General features: G+C 39.9%; 1 protein-coding gene across 4 annotated transcripts in view; it reads left to right on the top strand.

Moving 5' to 3' along the window:
• Positions 1-16,132, top strand: part of POLR3B (RNA polymerase III subunit B) — a 114,387-nt gene that overhangs the window by 41,461 nt on the left and 56,794 nt on the right. For all 4 annotated transcript variants that reach the window (XR_004372225.2, XM_032769691.2, XM_032769692.2 and 1 more), the window contains exons 14-16: positions 5,134-5,334; positions 7,701-7,863; positions 10,319-10,472. Coding sequence is in view for 3 of the 4 variants with exons in the window: in XM_032769691.2 (XP_032625582.1) it covers positions 5,134-5,334; positions 7,701-7,863; positions 10,319-10,472 (518 nt within the window). In the remaining variant the exon portion in view is untranslated. The remainder of the gene's footprint in view (positions 1-5,133; positions 5,335-7,700; positions 7,864-10,318; positions 10,473-16,132) is intronic.

Raw genomic sequence — 16,132 nt, 5'->3', positions numbered from 1 at the left:
TTAGGGGGACTGGGTGAAAGCTGGTAACAAGATGAATTCTATAAGCTTCTCGGGGTGTTTTGATCTCTAGTTGTTTGCTGTTTTCCATCTCAACAAAATTCAAATCGGTACTTTTTTTATTTTTGCAAAAGCACAATGATGCAACTCCAGATCTGAACCTCAGTTTACCCAACTGTAAAATGAGGTTGCTATGAGGGACACTGAGGTTTAACTAACAATAGTGAAGCATTTTGAAATCCTTGAATTAATTCTGTTTTTTTTTTAAATAGATTGATTCAAAGTAGTCAACAGTTAACAATTAAAAAATAACTTTCAATACGTATTGCACAACCTTGGGAATTCTTGGTCTTTTTTTCTGCTTAGCATCAGGTTGAGTTTTTTCTTCAGTTTTTAAAAACAAAATTGGCACTACAAATCACGTGCAAAAACATCTTAGTCTGTAAATAGCAGATTCCAATTATAAAGCTAATCTTGTGTTTAGTTTTGAGTGTACCAAATATAGTTAAATCTTATGATGCCAATAACTAAAAAAGACTGACAGATCTGTCTTCTAAATCCTAATGGCTTCTTCTAGCAGACGCCAGTTTTTGCATTTGGGCTGACAGAGATAAATCTGCCAACTATTCAGTATATGCTATAAATTCTTCCTCCTTCCACTGTCTTAAGAATTTTTTTTCCCACTACCACACAAGCAATTAAAAGCCATCTGCTCTGAACCATTGGAAATAATTTCCAAGGAATAATGCTCATTGTATATTCTTCGGGAAACTAAAGTTCTGTTTCCAAGACTCATGTTATAGTAGAACAAATCTTACCAGAAAGTTTTTAAGGATAATCCCTGAGAACATGGAATAGATCAGCAGATTCATAATTACACCCACAGCGTGTAGAAGAATCCATAGCATTCCTGTTTCAGCCATCTACGTGGTGTTCAGTGATGCTTACTACAGACTTTATATTTAGTTTTCCAAAAGTAAAAGGAGGGGTGGAGGAATAAGTGAAACATGCAGTAATTTTACAGGCCTAAACATTTCTAAATCTGTATGTTTGCAAGCTCTTGGGACAATGAAAAGATATATCGTAACCAGAGTCTCTTTACTCTGAAAGACAATGCTTTTCTTATTTGTTATAGGAATGTTATTGTACTGTTTCATCTACATTTACATACTGTCACCTGCCACTCATTTTTCTGGACAGTGTTAGGTTTGCATAGTTTCTAAAGGTCCATACAACGCCTCAAACTAGGCTGCTTCTCCTTCATTTAAGTGCCCGCCAAGAGAATTATTCTTCTCCAGCTCAGGTGAGGATGAAGAGCAAGAATACACAGAGTGGGCTATCAAGATAAGATCCTGGAGAAGAACAAGTAGTGACTGGATTAGTCAGAGTGACCAGAATTTGAGGTTGAGTCAATGGGACTCTTCTTTTCTGTAATAGAAAGAGTGAGGAAGAAATATATGCATTCTAAATGGCGAAAGGCTTAAGGAAGCCAAAAGGTGGAACATATGCAGTCACCCTTTCCTCCTTAAGGTTTTGCTCCTCAGACAGCTCATTCGGTGAGGAGAAGGTTTTGTCTGAATAAGAGTGCAAGAGTCTGCTAAAGAAACACAGGAGTATTTCTTCCTGTCTGAAATGTTCAAGTCTGTGAAACACAGGGTAATTGTGGCTCTTGGCCTCCAAACTGAGACTGAGGAGTTGAATCCTGTAGCCACAATGTGGCTTATTCTGTATTGCCCAAAGTACCATGAAATGCCATTCATGTCTCTGTGGAAAACCTCGTTCAGAGACTAGGGACATGTAGAAAAGGATTGCCTAATACCCATATGGCAAGTTTTGTGCACTTCAGATGGAAAATATTGCTCCTTTATTCTACTCAAAGTAAATGTAGCAGTGGTGGCCCACATCCAAGACTTCATTCGTGATGGAAGACTTCCTCCACAAGGACCTTATGGATTGTAAGATTATGGCTTACTTCAAGCTTCATCAGTTTCCACATGCTTCTCCTGGCCAGCCATTGTCTAAATTAAGGAACTGAACTAAGGTCCCAAAAGACAAAATAATCTAGTCTGATCACCAAGTGTCCTGGTCATGTCCTTCATCACAGCCAGGAAATAGCTTTGCACTTCGGAGATATGTAAGCAAAGTAGCCACAAGGTTTGGCTCAGTCTTCTGGACAGTGAGAAAATGAATAACATAGTAACAACTCTAACTTTAAGAAGCCCAACAAACCACCCTCTGAAGTGATTTCAGGCAGCTAGGTCCTAAACTAAGTCAAGAATTTCTTTTGCTAGCATCTGCTGAAAGAATTACCCAGAAAGGACACAGGTTTCAACAGAGGCAATCCTGAGGAAAATACAGCAGAGAAGGATATGTATGCTATATTTCCAACCAGCTAGTCCTATACCAGACAGCCTGATGACAGCTAGGGTAAGCAGACCTACATACTTAGTGGTGGAATCCTTTCTTTTCAAAATGGAATAGAACATGCTATATTCAACAAGTGGATTCTGGAAACTCCCCACAGAGATTACGTCCCAGACCTTGTGCTGAATTTAACAGGTTCATATAGTCTCCCAAATTCAGGAATTTGCAGAAATGCTGCAATCTGTTCTGTGCCATAGAATACCTAATGTCAATAGAGAGTTTGGAGTCTGTCCCACAGGGGAACAAAGTAGGCTCTTGGTAATATATCTTTGTTGGCCCCAAGATATCAGAACAATAAAGGGCTTGAAGTTCCTTAGCAAAATATTAAGTATTTGAAGTTCCACAAAGACATTCCATTCCATCGCTGCAGTAATCCCGAGGATATCATGATATTGATAGACTTGACAAAGCCTATATGAAAATCACAGTTGAGATTCCTCTGCTCCTATTATGACAGACCATATCAATACAAGACACACGTCTGATTGGACTCCTTTCTGCCCCCAGAGTCTTTTAAGAAAGTATAGACCTCTATAGTGTTGGTATCTATTTTGACCTATCTGGGATGACATTCTCATCAAGCCAAATGCAGGAGGGACTTGGAGCTGATTATGTAGACCAAGATAAAACTTCTGTTAATTCACTGATTTGTGGTCAGCTGCAAGGAAAATGCAGTCACAGTTAAAAGTTCACCAGCAAGTACTGTTATATATCAACAAAGACAACAGGTTTCTGCCCTAAGAAGAATTCTTGAAGACCAAGAGATCTAGTGAGTCAAACACAGATGACGGCAAAGGAATCAACTGTACATAATCTGCTCAGACTATGAAGTGTGGGTCTCTCATCCCCATAGATCTTTTCAAGTCCTACTTGACACCATTGCAAAAATTCATGCTGGATCACTAGCTCACTTCCCACTCAAAGATGAAGAAGAATCTCTCCCTACTTGAGGGTATGACTACACATCAGCTGGGAGATGTAGTTCCCAGCTCAAGCAGACATATATGCGCTAGCTCAGCTCGAGCTAGTGCCTAAAAATAGCAGCGTGGCAGAGGTTGGGCAGGATAGTACTCTGGCAGTGAGCCCAAGCCACTGCCCATGTTATGGACACACTATTTTTAGCATACTAGCTCTACCCAAGCTGAGGCTTGCACCTCCCAGCTGCTGTGTAGACATACCCTAACAGACTGAAGAGAAGTGGATGGGGGAATACAACATGTACGTGGTGATTCAGGAAAGAGCAGTTAGTCCAATGCAGGAGAGCAATTGCCACCGATGCCAAGCTGACCCAAACTGTTCAGTCTAGGTGTGGTAGTCACAACCAGAGGAAAGTGCATCAGCTAGCTTAAACTCTGTTTGATGTTTGCTTCCAGCGACATCCCTCTCTGAGGTATTACTAGTGATGCTCTTGCCAGAGATTACGAAATTGGTCTGTTTTACTGAGAGAGATTGAATGTTTTGCAGTCCTGACCTTTCCTAATTCTCAGGTTGTAAATTTAGATCATTGGTCTCCTTCAGGCAAAAGTAACTTGTGCATAGTTGAATTAGTGGTGGTGTTTGTTCTACATGGTTATAGCAAAGGTAATCATTTTCAAAATTAAAAACCCGGGACACTTCCATGGTGTGGTGGTTCTTCTTTTCTTTTTCTTTCTTTCTCTTTTTCCTTTGGTTTAAAAGACTCCTATGAAGTGCAAAAGTACATTTCTTTAAAAAATGTCCTGGTGTTGCTGTCGTCAGCTTCCTACTTGACAGCAACGTGTGTATTTGCCAAGGTGGAGGATTTCTCCCCCCTCGTTCCTCTTCCTCCCCCCCCTCCAGTATCTTAGTGTTATGAATGAGTTTATTATATGACACAGAACAAATGTTAATATTGAGTTGAGCAAAAGAACAGCTTTGATGGTGTCTACACTCATTTGACTTTCCTCTTCAATCCAAGCACTTAATCATACTGAAAGTTCATTCTCCTGGAATGTTTCTGGTAAACACAGAACAAATTCTGTTTGGTACAGTGTTGCAGATCCACAGGATCAGTGCTATACCCCCAGTTTTTGAACAGTCTCTAGGACATTGGTGTGCGTCAGGGTAATCCGCCGGTGGGCCGCAAGACCATTTGTTTACATTGATGGTCCACAGGCACGGCTGCACGCAGCTCCCGGTGGCCACAAGTCGCTGTTCCCAGCCAGTGCGAGCTGCGGGAATAGACTATGCAATTTAGACCCTAGCCTGGGGAATATCTTTAGATGCAAGCAAGGAAGTAGAAGGTTGTTTATAAAATGCACAGCATCTGCAATGCAGAGATCCTCAACTGGTTTGTCAGAAATATTCTAAAACAGTGATACTGGGATGGAGGCTCAAGAGCTGCAAGTGGCTCTTTAACGTGTCTCCTGCAACTCTTTGCAGCACATAATGGTAAAATACTGAGGATTTAATTTTTATCCAGTCAGGATGCTTTTACTCTATTAACCAATTATAGTTGATAAAATAATACTTGGTCAGTCATTTTGCTGTGAGAATAACATATATACATAAAAATAGTAAATAAAACAATGAATTCCAACTCCTGTGGCTTTTTTTGAATAATGTTGATTGCTGATTTGGCTCCTGAACCACTGAGGTCTGAGTGTCACTACTCTAAAAGAAATATGAGTGGTCAGGATAAGAGGTAAATGATGGTAGCATTTTGAAAGAATACATGTTTTCTTTGCTCTGTAGGGAAATTGGTCACTGAAAAGATTCAAAATGGACCGCCAAGGTGTGACACAGGTGTTGTCCCGCTTGTCTTATATATCTGCTCTGGGAATGATGACAAGAATCTCTTCTCAGTTTGAAAAGACAAGAAAAGTGAGTGGCCCCCGATCTCTTCAGCCATCTCAGTGGGGTATGCTTTGCCCATCAGACACTCCTGAAGGAGAGGTGAGAAACTTGCATTTTATTTCCCTCACTTTTCCACTCACCCCCAACACCCAGGGAGGCAGGCACAGTGTCTTTTGAACCAGACAGTCCTATATCAGAAGATCAGCTTTGCTGACAATGTTATGGGGAAGAGTAATTGCCCTTCATTACCCCAAAGGGCTGACTCCACAACTCAGGTGAAGCTCCCAGTAGCATCATAAGTTCTCCTAACCCTCCTCTGAGATCAGCACTTAATTCATTTTTACCTACTTTGCCCTATTCTAGGATCTTTTGCAGTCTTTGGCTGATGCCTGAAGTTCAGTTTCTTGCTATACTGCTCTACTTCTTCCCCATCCACAAAGTCATCTTCATTCTTTCCTTCTTCCCTATACTCTCACTTTTTCTGTTCCCCAACGTCTATCCCCTTTCTTTTCCACAGTGGACGAAGGCCTGGTGCTTTTGCTCCTGGAGTTGGGACAGATAGCTGAGTTTCCCCTTTCCCAGTGCTTTCCTTGCTTTCTATGCTTAGCTGAGCCCCTCTCCCAGCTCCTGCTGCAGGATTCAAGGGAACACTGAGTGTCCAGCTTGCTAAGCCTCAGCTTCCTGATTACCTAACAGCCTAGATTTGGCAGGCTACCACTGGGAGACTGGTAACTTTTTTTCCCTTTTAAAATTCACAAGTTGGAGCTGCAAGTAAGCACCAATCCCCACCTCTGCCGCAGACTTTCTGTGAGACCTGGAGTAAGTCATCGACTCTTTCTGTGCATTGGTTTCCAGTCTGTAAAATGGGAATAATTATTTGTTTAGATGTTAAGCTCTGGAGCAGGGACTGTTTCTTTCTATGTGCCTACAGCACATTGCACAATGGAGCTCTGAATCTTGGCTGCTGCCTCTAAGTACAACTGTCCTAACTTAAAAAAAATAAAAAGAAGATTGAAGGGGGTATATTCAGAGACACTGTTGTCTATTCCTCCACTTCAAGTGAAGAGCTAAGGGACATGGATGTGCCATCTGATCCCCAACACAGTCCTCTCTCATTGCACTCTCCATTTCTTGTTATGGCAGACGTCTTTTTGGCTGAGGTGAGCTGAATGGGACTCTATATGGAGCTCTTCATTTGGATTTGCAATAGAATGACATCAGGCACCGTCTTCTCTTCGGAAGCTCATCTTGCTCCCCCTACCAGCCAGGGCTGAAGGGTCCAAAGAGTCTTAAACTCTTATCCCTTTATGCTGTAAATGGATGTGTCTTACTATTGTGAGATTGCCATGTCAGCCTGAGCCTTAGACTTTCAGGGAAGAGCTTATTGTAAATAATTTGTGAATATTACAGAAAGTGCTGTAGTTAGTGAAGAAAAATTTCTTCACTAATTCTTAATGCAACAAAATCATAAAACTATCTCACCAAACAATTGATACTGGGAGTAAATTGTTCTGATACAATGCCTGATGGGAGTGCTGGACTTTCCAGCACTGGAAGATAAGCAGGATGAACTATTTGCATTAAATAGGTGAAGTGATTTGCTGAAATGTCCAAGTATTATATAATTCAAGATGTTTATTTTCTTAAAGCTTACTTTGTCATGTGGGATGTCGGATATCTTCATATGGACAAAACAGCTTTTATTATGATTCCTTTAAAAGCTGCCATTTAGCGCTGTACTTTTTTTTTTTTTTTTTTGATATTGATTACAATAAATAATATAAACATACATTTGGCATCCTAAAAAGTTATTGTCACATTGGTTAATTCTGATTTTACCAGTGGAAACCCTAATCTTAAATACATAAAAAACAGACCTACATATAGATAAAAGAACAGATGAGTTTTCAGCCATACTAAAGGCCTATATTACATATTTTCAAATTCTTTAATAATGCTGAGTCATATTTCTTTTTCTATTGTATTTCTTTAAATGATGCATTATTCTATTTCAGAGTAACTTTTACATGGAGAGATAAATAAGGTCTATTTTATATCTTATAAGTTCAGCACCTTTCAAAAAAATAAAATTTGATCTCAATAGGAATTAAAATAGTCGCATATATCTTGTATTTTACATAATTTAATACTACTACACTGTAATAGTTTGAAAAATAGCTGCAGCTTTGCAGTCACACTTTTAGAATTCAAAATTAAAGATTTTAAATTTAAAAACATGGAATTTCAGTGTGATGATTAGAATGTACTTTCTATTTTTTTTTTTTCTTCTCAGATTCTTTTATAAGCCATTTTTTCCTAGAGGGAATTATTTTATATCCAACCTCATTTCTATCACTTATGTTGTAATACAGGTTGTACGTGCTTACAGAATTATATTAAAAACAGTGCAGTTTGTAACATCAGCATATGTGCTTTGGAATAACTTGTTCATATTTGTTTTTTAGGCTTGTGGTTTGGTTAAAAACCTAGCTCTGATGACTCATATTACTACTGATATGGAAGATGGCCCAATTATTAAATTAGCCAGTAACCTTGGAGTAGAAGATGTAAACTTACTATGTGGAGAAGAACTTTCATATCCAAATGTGTTCCTTGTCTTCCTTAATGGTATGTAACTTCCTGTCAGTCTTGCTCCATCTTGACACAGATATGGGGGGGCAAACGTTAAAAACTGTTCAGCATCTTTTTTAATCACAATCAAGTGCAGATGCAGTTTTTCATGTACCAATTTCAAGTGCAAATGTTTTGATATCTACTTGACTGCTCCTACCGATAGCGTTGACAGTCCAAATGATGGCATTTAGTCATTTGTAGTTGTTGTTTATGCCCCAAAAATTATGACCACAGTTCATTGTGGCTGCAGAATTTCTGGCACAAAACTGGAGGCTGTGTTAAAGCCTCCTTAAATATTGGCTCTTAAATGGTACCTAACAGTACTGTATGAAACATGCACACGGACATGATTTAAATTCCACACCGATTGTGATATTATCTGGAATGTAATGCTATGCAGGGTTTGAAGTCCTAATTTTTATTTTGTTATAAAGTTAGCATTATTTTTCAAGAGGACAGTATTTTTATATTTGTTGGGGAGAAGTCCCATCCTAGAATCATAGAAATGTAGGGCTGGAAGGGACCTAAAGAGGTCATCTAGTCCACCACCCTCAGCACTCCCTACACCATCATAGATAGTTACAAAAATTCACCTAGGAGAACAGGCCAGCTTCTTTCTTTTTTGCTCATTGGATGGACATGTGTCTTTAAAAAATGTATATTATGCACATACACATTATTGACTTGACGTCTGTTGTCTAAATCCTCATTTAATATGATATCAGTCTCACCATTTGTGATACTAACAGATTAAAAAGTATGAAATAAAATTTGCTCTTTGTCATTCAGTAACCACTTTTCAGACATCCAGTATTTGGTCTCTTTTTTGGTAACAAAAAGGCCTCATTTACATTTTGATTCAGAGTTTAGAAGATGGAGATAAACAAAAGGTTTTTTTTGTTTGTTTTTTGTACCCTGCCGCTCTCTCCAGAAAAGACTCCTCAAGAAGTAAAATGACTTCCTTTGCTTTTCTGGGTGTGTTTTATAAAGGCTAATGAACCATGGACATGTTACACTTCACCTAGATTATAAATGGGGTTTTATAACAGAAATGCTGACTCAACCTTTACTTTTCCTAGTTCACAGCTTCTGTAGAATATGGTAGCAATGTCTTTTGCAGAGATAAGTAGCATTCCTAAAAATAGAAAATACACAATTAAGTGAAAGCAAAAGACTTTCACTATTAAATCTACAATTTTGCGTTTTTCAGAGCTTAAAAATTTGGCTTGCAGACCACTGACATGTTAGATTTGAACCAGTGACCTACAAAGAAAAAGAGGTCCCTATCACATTACCAATCTCTATCTATTGTTTGTTCATGTAAAAAAAAAAACTGCTCTGAATTCCAAGTACCTGCACCATTTCTTTTTACGTTCTATGATGATCTCAATTCTGCTAGGTCTTTAAAAGCACATTTTTACACTATTGTCTGCAGACATGACAAAATGCTTATGTCCATCCTTATTCAGCAAAGCAGTTAACATGCATGCTAAATGCTTTGCTAAATATGAATGATTTGTTGAATTGGGTCTTAAAAAGGAAGTTTTAGTGCTATTGTGTGCAGTTATCTTAATGTAAATATTGGGGGGGGCGGGGGGTGTTTAATTTCTTAAGTCATCATAAATATTTCTGGGTTAGTCCCTCCCACGTACACTTGCCAAAGAGCACTTGAGTTCGAGTCTTCAGAAGCTTTACCTACCTGTACATGAAAAGGCAAATTTTGTAGGCATACTGAATAGGAATTCATTAAAATGAAACTGGAATGAGCACATCATTTTTTGTTCAAGATGCTGTGGAGAAATTGAAAGAAATGTATTGGTAGGGTTGGTAGACAATTTTTGAATGAAACTGTTTCTATGGAAAAGTAGATATTTTGAACAAACAAAAATTATTGTGGAAAGTGTCTGTGTTCCTTGAAATAAATTGGTGGTGGTTTTTTGTTTTGGTTTTTGTTTGTTTTGTTTGCGGAAAAACCTAAAATTTTCAGACGAAACCAAAATATTTTGGGGGTTTTGACTTGAAAATGTTTTGGTATCTTGATGAAAAGCTGAAATTTTTCAGGTATGTCTACCAAGCAATGGGGAGTGAGCCTCCCAGCCCAGGTAGACAGACTCATGCTAGCTCTGCTCAAGGTAGCACTCTAAAGATAGCAATGTGGACATTGCAGCCCGGGTGGTGGCTCAGGTTAGCTGCCTGAGTCCAAGCTCAGATGGCTAGCCAGAGCTACTGCCCTTGCTGCAATGCCCACATAGCCTTGCTTGAGCTAGCACACTAAAGATAGCAAACTCTGGTTTGTCTCTACCCAGTGTGGGAGGCTCATTCCCAGCTGCAGCATAGGCTCACCTTATAGGTATTTCCCGTCACATTTAAGAAGGGAAGGACCTCTGAACTGAAGAGAATTTTGAAGCATATAAAACATTAATCATAAAATGTTCATTTTCTTGAACAGGTAACATCCTTGGTGTCATTCGAGACCATCCGAAACTAGTTCACACGTTTCGGCTAATGCGGCGAGCAGGTTATATCAATGAATTTGTTTCAATCTCCACAAATCTTGCCGACAGATGTGTCTACATTTCCTCTGATGGAGGAAGATTGTGCAGGTAAACTTCTGTGATGATTGAGTGACCAGCCAGACTGGTAAGGGATTCTGTCACTGCCTGCCCATGGCCCCTGTAACCTTTGGGGCCTCTGTGCTGTGCAGCTATGGCTCAGGTCTCTAAACCAGTAACCTACCCATAGCATAAAGTCTCACCCCCTAGGCTCTTGCAGGATGACACTAACAGTCCTTTCAGTCCCAAGACTCCCCAAATGCTTCCTCCCTGAGTTCTTAATTACCAGATACTTGAACTGTTCCTCTCGGATTTGTTACTCCCAAGGTGTGAAACCAGCCCCCCAGATACCAGCTTGCTTTGGCATACATATTCCACACCGTTTACACACCAGAGACCTGCTTGGGGTGAAAATCAACAAAACGTTTAATAAAAAAAACCAGAGATTCAAAGATCAACTAATAAGGGAGAGCAAACGTGTACAAGTAACACAGAAAATAAACATAAAGGTGCAACATTAAGCTTTACACTTCCTTATTAGACAAAATCTCTTTTCTAATATTAGTTGCCTATTGCCTTAACCGTTTCTCAGCATACCCCTAGCTATAGGAAGGATCCAGTGTTCATAGATAGCCTCCATCCTCGAGACTGCCCTCCCAAATTCTGGATTTAAAAACTTCAGTCCCAAGTCTGTTTTAAAAAGATACCTTCCTCATCCATGATGACTCATGGTTATTCAGTGGCGGAAAATTTCCCTTTTGGCTTGATAGCCAGGGTGTGTCCATGTTGTATCATTAACTCTGGTGGTCCATCATTGTTTCCTCTCAAGTTGGACAATGAATGATTACTTGAAGCTGGTTTCATGTAAACGTCTGGCTTGGGGAGATCCCCTCCCTGCCTCACTACTTACTCCAACTACAGCAGGACAGTTTTAGTACAGATTATGAGCACAGTTTTCTATATTCATAAATACATAGATTCCATATGTTTATCTGCTAATGCAGTGGTCCCCAAACTTTTCGACTGGCGGGCACCAGACAAAGGACCGTGATGGTGGTCGAGCATCCGCCAAAATGTCGCTGAATTTCTGCGGCATTTTGGTGGCAACGCCTCTCGATGACGTCGCTTGTCGGCGGCAAGCGGTGTCATTGATAGGTGTCGCCGCTGAAATGCTGCCTAAATTTGGCAGCATTTCGGCGGATGCTCAACCGCCGGCCAGGACGCGAGAGCATTTAGATGCCCGGAGCCCATAGGCACCGCGTTTGGGGACCCCTGTCCTAATGACTATCAAGTTCAGAAAATTACAAGCTTTCACAAGACCTTACTTGTATACTTTGCATCCTGTATTATTGTAGTATAAATCGTTTAGTTCACCTGCTCACTTCAGGGGTTTAAATCTTTTGTTCTCCCCTTGGGATATCTGGACCCTGATTGTCACAACTTCTCACCAAAAATCTTTCTAAAAAACGTAACTTAATTATCCATTACATATTGAGTGTCTTTTAGGCTCAGGTTTTCAAAGTTGCCTATGGGGTGTTAGGCACCCAATCCCCATTCCATTTAAGTGGGCTTTGAGGACCTCTTGGCTCTTTTGAAAGTTTCAGCCTTTAATGTAGGATAAATGTGCAATTGAGTAAATGAAGATTAAAAAACAAACTGCTGCTTGAATAGATGACTCTGAACTCTGAACAGAAGTGAAAACGAAGTAAAAATGTCCCTCCTACCACTCAAGGAAATAAAACGTTAGCAACTTTGGTATATTTGAAATACTGTCACTTTTCTTTTTTTTTTTTCTGTTTTTATAAGAAACGCACAGGTCACAGTCCTGCAGCAAGATGTGCACAAATACCCATAAGGCACCCTGTTGTCTTCAGCATCACATTGCAGGATCAGGGCTTTATTTTAATTGTAACTAGTTCTTTTGAAATAAGTCGATCTCCTTTGGGCTAGATCAGGGGTCAGCAGCCTTTCAGCAGTGGTGTGCCGAGTCTTCATTTATACACTCTAATTTAAGGCTTCGTGTGCCGGTAATACATTTTAACGTGTTTTAGAAGGTCTCTCTATAAGTCTATAATATATAACCCAACTACTGTTATATGTAAAGTAAACAAGGTTTTCAAAATGTTTCAGAAGCTTTATTTAAAATTAAATTTAAAATGCAGATCTTATCAGTTTAGTGTGATCCACAGGTAAGTGGGGAGCAGGAAGACCTGGGAGATGGGTCGGAAACAAGAGGGAACGTAGGCTATAATGACAGAGAGAAAGGAGGGTCAGGGCAAAACTGGGAGGCAAGATCAAATCAGTATCTTAGATGCCTATATTCAAATGCGAGAAGTATGGGTAATAAGCAGGAAGAACTGGAAGTGCTAATAAATAAATACAACTATGACATTGTTGGCAATCATGAAACTTGGTAGGAATACGAATGACTCGGAATAAGTTGTGAATAAAGGATATTTGCTACAGAGAGGATAGACAGGGAAAAGGGAGGAAGGGTTGCCTTATATATTAAAAAATGTACACACTTGGACTGAGGTGGAGAATTGGACATAGGAGACGGAAGTATTGAGAGTCTCGGTTAGGATAAAAGGGGTTAAAAAACAAAGGTAGATGTCATGCTAGGAGTCTACTCAGGACACTAACAGTGGAGAGGTGGATGAGGCTTTTTAAATACAACAATCATCCAAGCAGATTGGGTGATGCTCATATTCACTCTCCATACTGCTGGGAAAATAACACCAGCGGGCACAGAATATCAATAGTCTCTCTGACTGCATTGCAGACAACTTTTTTTTTGAGGTTGAAAAGCTCTGGGGAAGTGTCTCTAGACTGATTTTTAACAAATAGGGAGACTCACGTTAGAATCTCTTCAGTAGAAGCCTCTGGGATCAAGTGCATCATGAAATTATAGGTTGCAATTCTAAGGAGGTAAGAGGATACGCAAATAGAGACATGATTCAGGAAAGTGATTTCCTGACTCAGAACAAGTAGTCCCTGGGAATCAAGACTGAGGGGGAAAAACAACTTGACCGACAGTTGGCAGTTTTCAAGGAACTTTAAGGCCCAACAGCTCATCCGATGGTAGCAAAGACAGAAAAGTCAAAAAACCACTTGGTATAACCGATCTTGATGACTACAAAATAAAAAGAGTCATTATAGAAAAAGGAAATAGGTAATACAAAGTATAAATATAAGCAAACACAGGAATGCAGGGGCAAGATTAGACAGACCAGAGCCACAATTAGCTCAAACTATTATGGGATCAAAGGAAACAAGAAGACTTGTTTTTATCATAGCATTAGAACGCAAGAGGAAGACAGAAGGTAGCAGCTGGCTCAGCTCAGAGAGGGAAAAATAACGGAAACTTGAATGGCAGAGTGCTTAATGACTTTTGTTTCGGCATCACTGAGAAATCTGAAGGAATGTTAACATAGTGAATGCTTATGGAAGGGGTAGGTTTACGAAATAATATAAAAAAGAGTACGTTAAAATCACTTAGAAAGTAGATCCTGCAAGTCACGGGCCTGATGAATGCATGCCCTAAGCATACTCAAGGATTAATATAGGAGGTATCTGAGCCTATATTATTTGTGACAAGTCCTGGAACGAGAAAATCCAGAACTGGAAATAGGGAAATATAGTGCTCATCTAATAAAAGGGAATATAAAAACTCACCAGGAGATTACTTACGAGACGCAGTAGTTTAACCTGTGCAAGGAGATAAGGAGCGAAGGTAATTAAAGAAATCTGCAAACACTTGGATATGTGGGAGCGCTGAGAGGGAAATACGCAGCCATGGATTGAAAGACAATCGGTGTCAAACAATCTGATAGATTATCTATTGGTAGATAGACGAGGCCTTGTGAATATAGGGACGATGCAGTGGTATGTGGTATACTCCTAGACTTTAGCTAGGCATTTGATTAAACAGTCTCGCATGATATCTTATCGATACAACTAGGCAAATACAATTTAGATGGCTGACATATAAAGGTGGGTGCATAACTGGCTGGGACTAACGGGTACTCGAGAGAGTAGTATATTAAAGGCTCACAAATACCTGCGGAAGGTATAATCAGTGGGGTTACCGGCAGTGGTCGTTTTTGGTTCCGGTATGTCAATTTCTTCATCCATGACTTTGTAGATGTTGGCATAGAAAGGTACGACTTATTAAGTTGTGCGGACAAATACAGACTGGGAGGAGATTGCAACTGCTTTGGAGGACAGGGTGAAAATTACATGATGGACATAATTGGAGCATTGGTCTGAGGTAAACCGAATGAAGTTCAATAAAGACAAATGCAAAGTGCTACCACTTAGGAAAGGAACTATAGTATGTCCACACATACAGAATGGGAAGACAGGACATGCTAGGACGGAGTATTGGCAGAAAGAAGATCGTAGGGTCATAGTGGAAAACCCCAAGCTAATATGATCACGAGTAGTGAATACTGTTGCAAAAAAGCAAACACGTGATTGCTGGGATGCATTAATCGAGGATGTGTTAGTAACAAGACACGAAGTCTTCTATCCAGCCTTCTACTCTGCACTGGTTAGGCCTCAGCTGGAGTACTTGTGTCGCAGCTTCTGGGGCACGCCATTTCAAGAAAGAATGTGGAGAAATTGGAAAGGTCCAGCAGAAAGCAACAAGAATGATTAAAGGTTTAGAACATGACTATGAAGGAAGAGCTTGAACAGAATTGAGTTTTTTAGTTTGGATAAAGAGAAGACTGAGAAGGGGACATGACTAGTGCGTTTTCAGGTATCGAGAGTAAAGGGTGTCGTCCGGAGAGGGAGAAAACTTAGTTCAGCTAGCCTATAGCCTCTAATAAGATAGAACAAGAAGCAATAGGCTTAAACTGCAGCAAGGTAGTTAAACACTGGAATAAATTGCCTAGGGAGGTTGTGGAATCTCCATCTCTGGAGATATTTAAGAGTAGGTTAGATAAATGTCTATCAGGGATGGTCTAGACAGTATTTGGTCCTGCCATGATGGCAGGGGACTGGACTCGATGACCTCTCGAGGTCCCTTCCAGTCATAGAATCTATGAATCCTTGCCCTTGCTTTTCCTTGCTGAGTTTTCCAGTGTCAGGCACATATTTGAATACTTTAAGCTGCACACAGGCTTCTGAGTGGTCACTTGAAATCTGTCAGAAAATTCTGATTCCGGTTCTTGCGTGTACTTTCCTATCTCATCGACATTGACAGTGCAACGTGTCGATAGCTCTCTTATGAGTTGGGAATTGCGGAAAGTAGAAGTTTGAATGTCCCTGGAAAAAACTTCTAGTTTCACAACAAATGCTTTCCAGGCTTCATAAAGATCCAGAACTGTTTGCCCTGCACCCTGGAGACAGAGGTTGAGTTCGTTTAGGTGAGCGATGATATCAGTTAGAAACATGAGCTTACACAGCCATTTGTCATCATCCAGTTTCTTTGGGGTAGTTTTGCTTTTCTTCCAACAAAAAGGCCTTGATTGCATCAAAACAGTTTACAAAGTGCACCAAAACTTTGCCACAACTTAGCCACCGAATGTAGCTGTGAAGTGCGGTGTCGTTACAAGCACTGTCCATCTCTTCTAGCAGTGCTTGAAATTGTCTGTGAGTCAAAGCAAATTGAGCAACAGGGAAATTCACAATTCGCACCACTGTATTCATCACATTATTAGGCTCTGAATTAGAAATTTTAGCACACAGGTTTCTTGATGGATGAT

This window comes from Chelonoidis abingdonii, chromosome 1 (genome assembly GCF_003597395.2).
Source record: "Chelonoidis abingdonii isolate Lonesome George chromosome 1, CheloAbing_2.0, whole genome shotgun sequence".
Taxonomy (NCBI): domain Eukaryota; kingdom Metazoa; phylum Chordata; order Testudines; family Testudinidae; genus Chelonoidis; species Chelonoidis abingdonii.
This window is presented reverse-complemented; position numbering and strand designations above follow the sequence as displayed.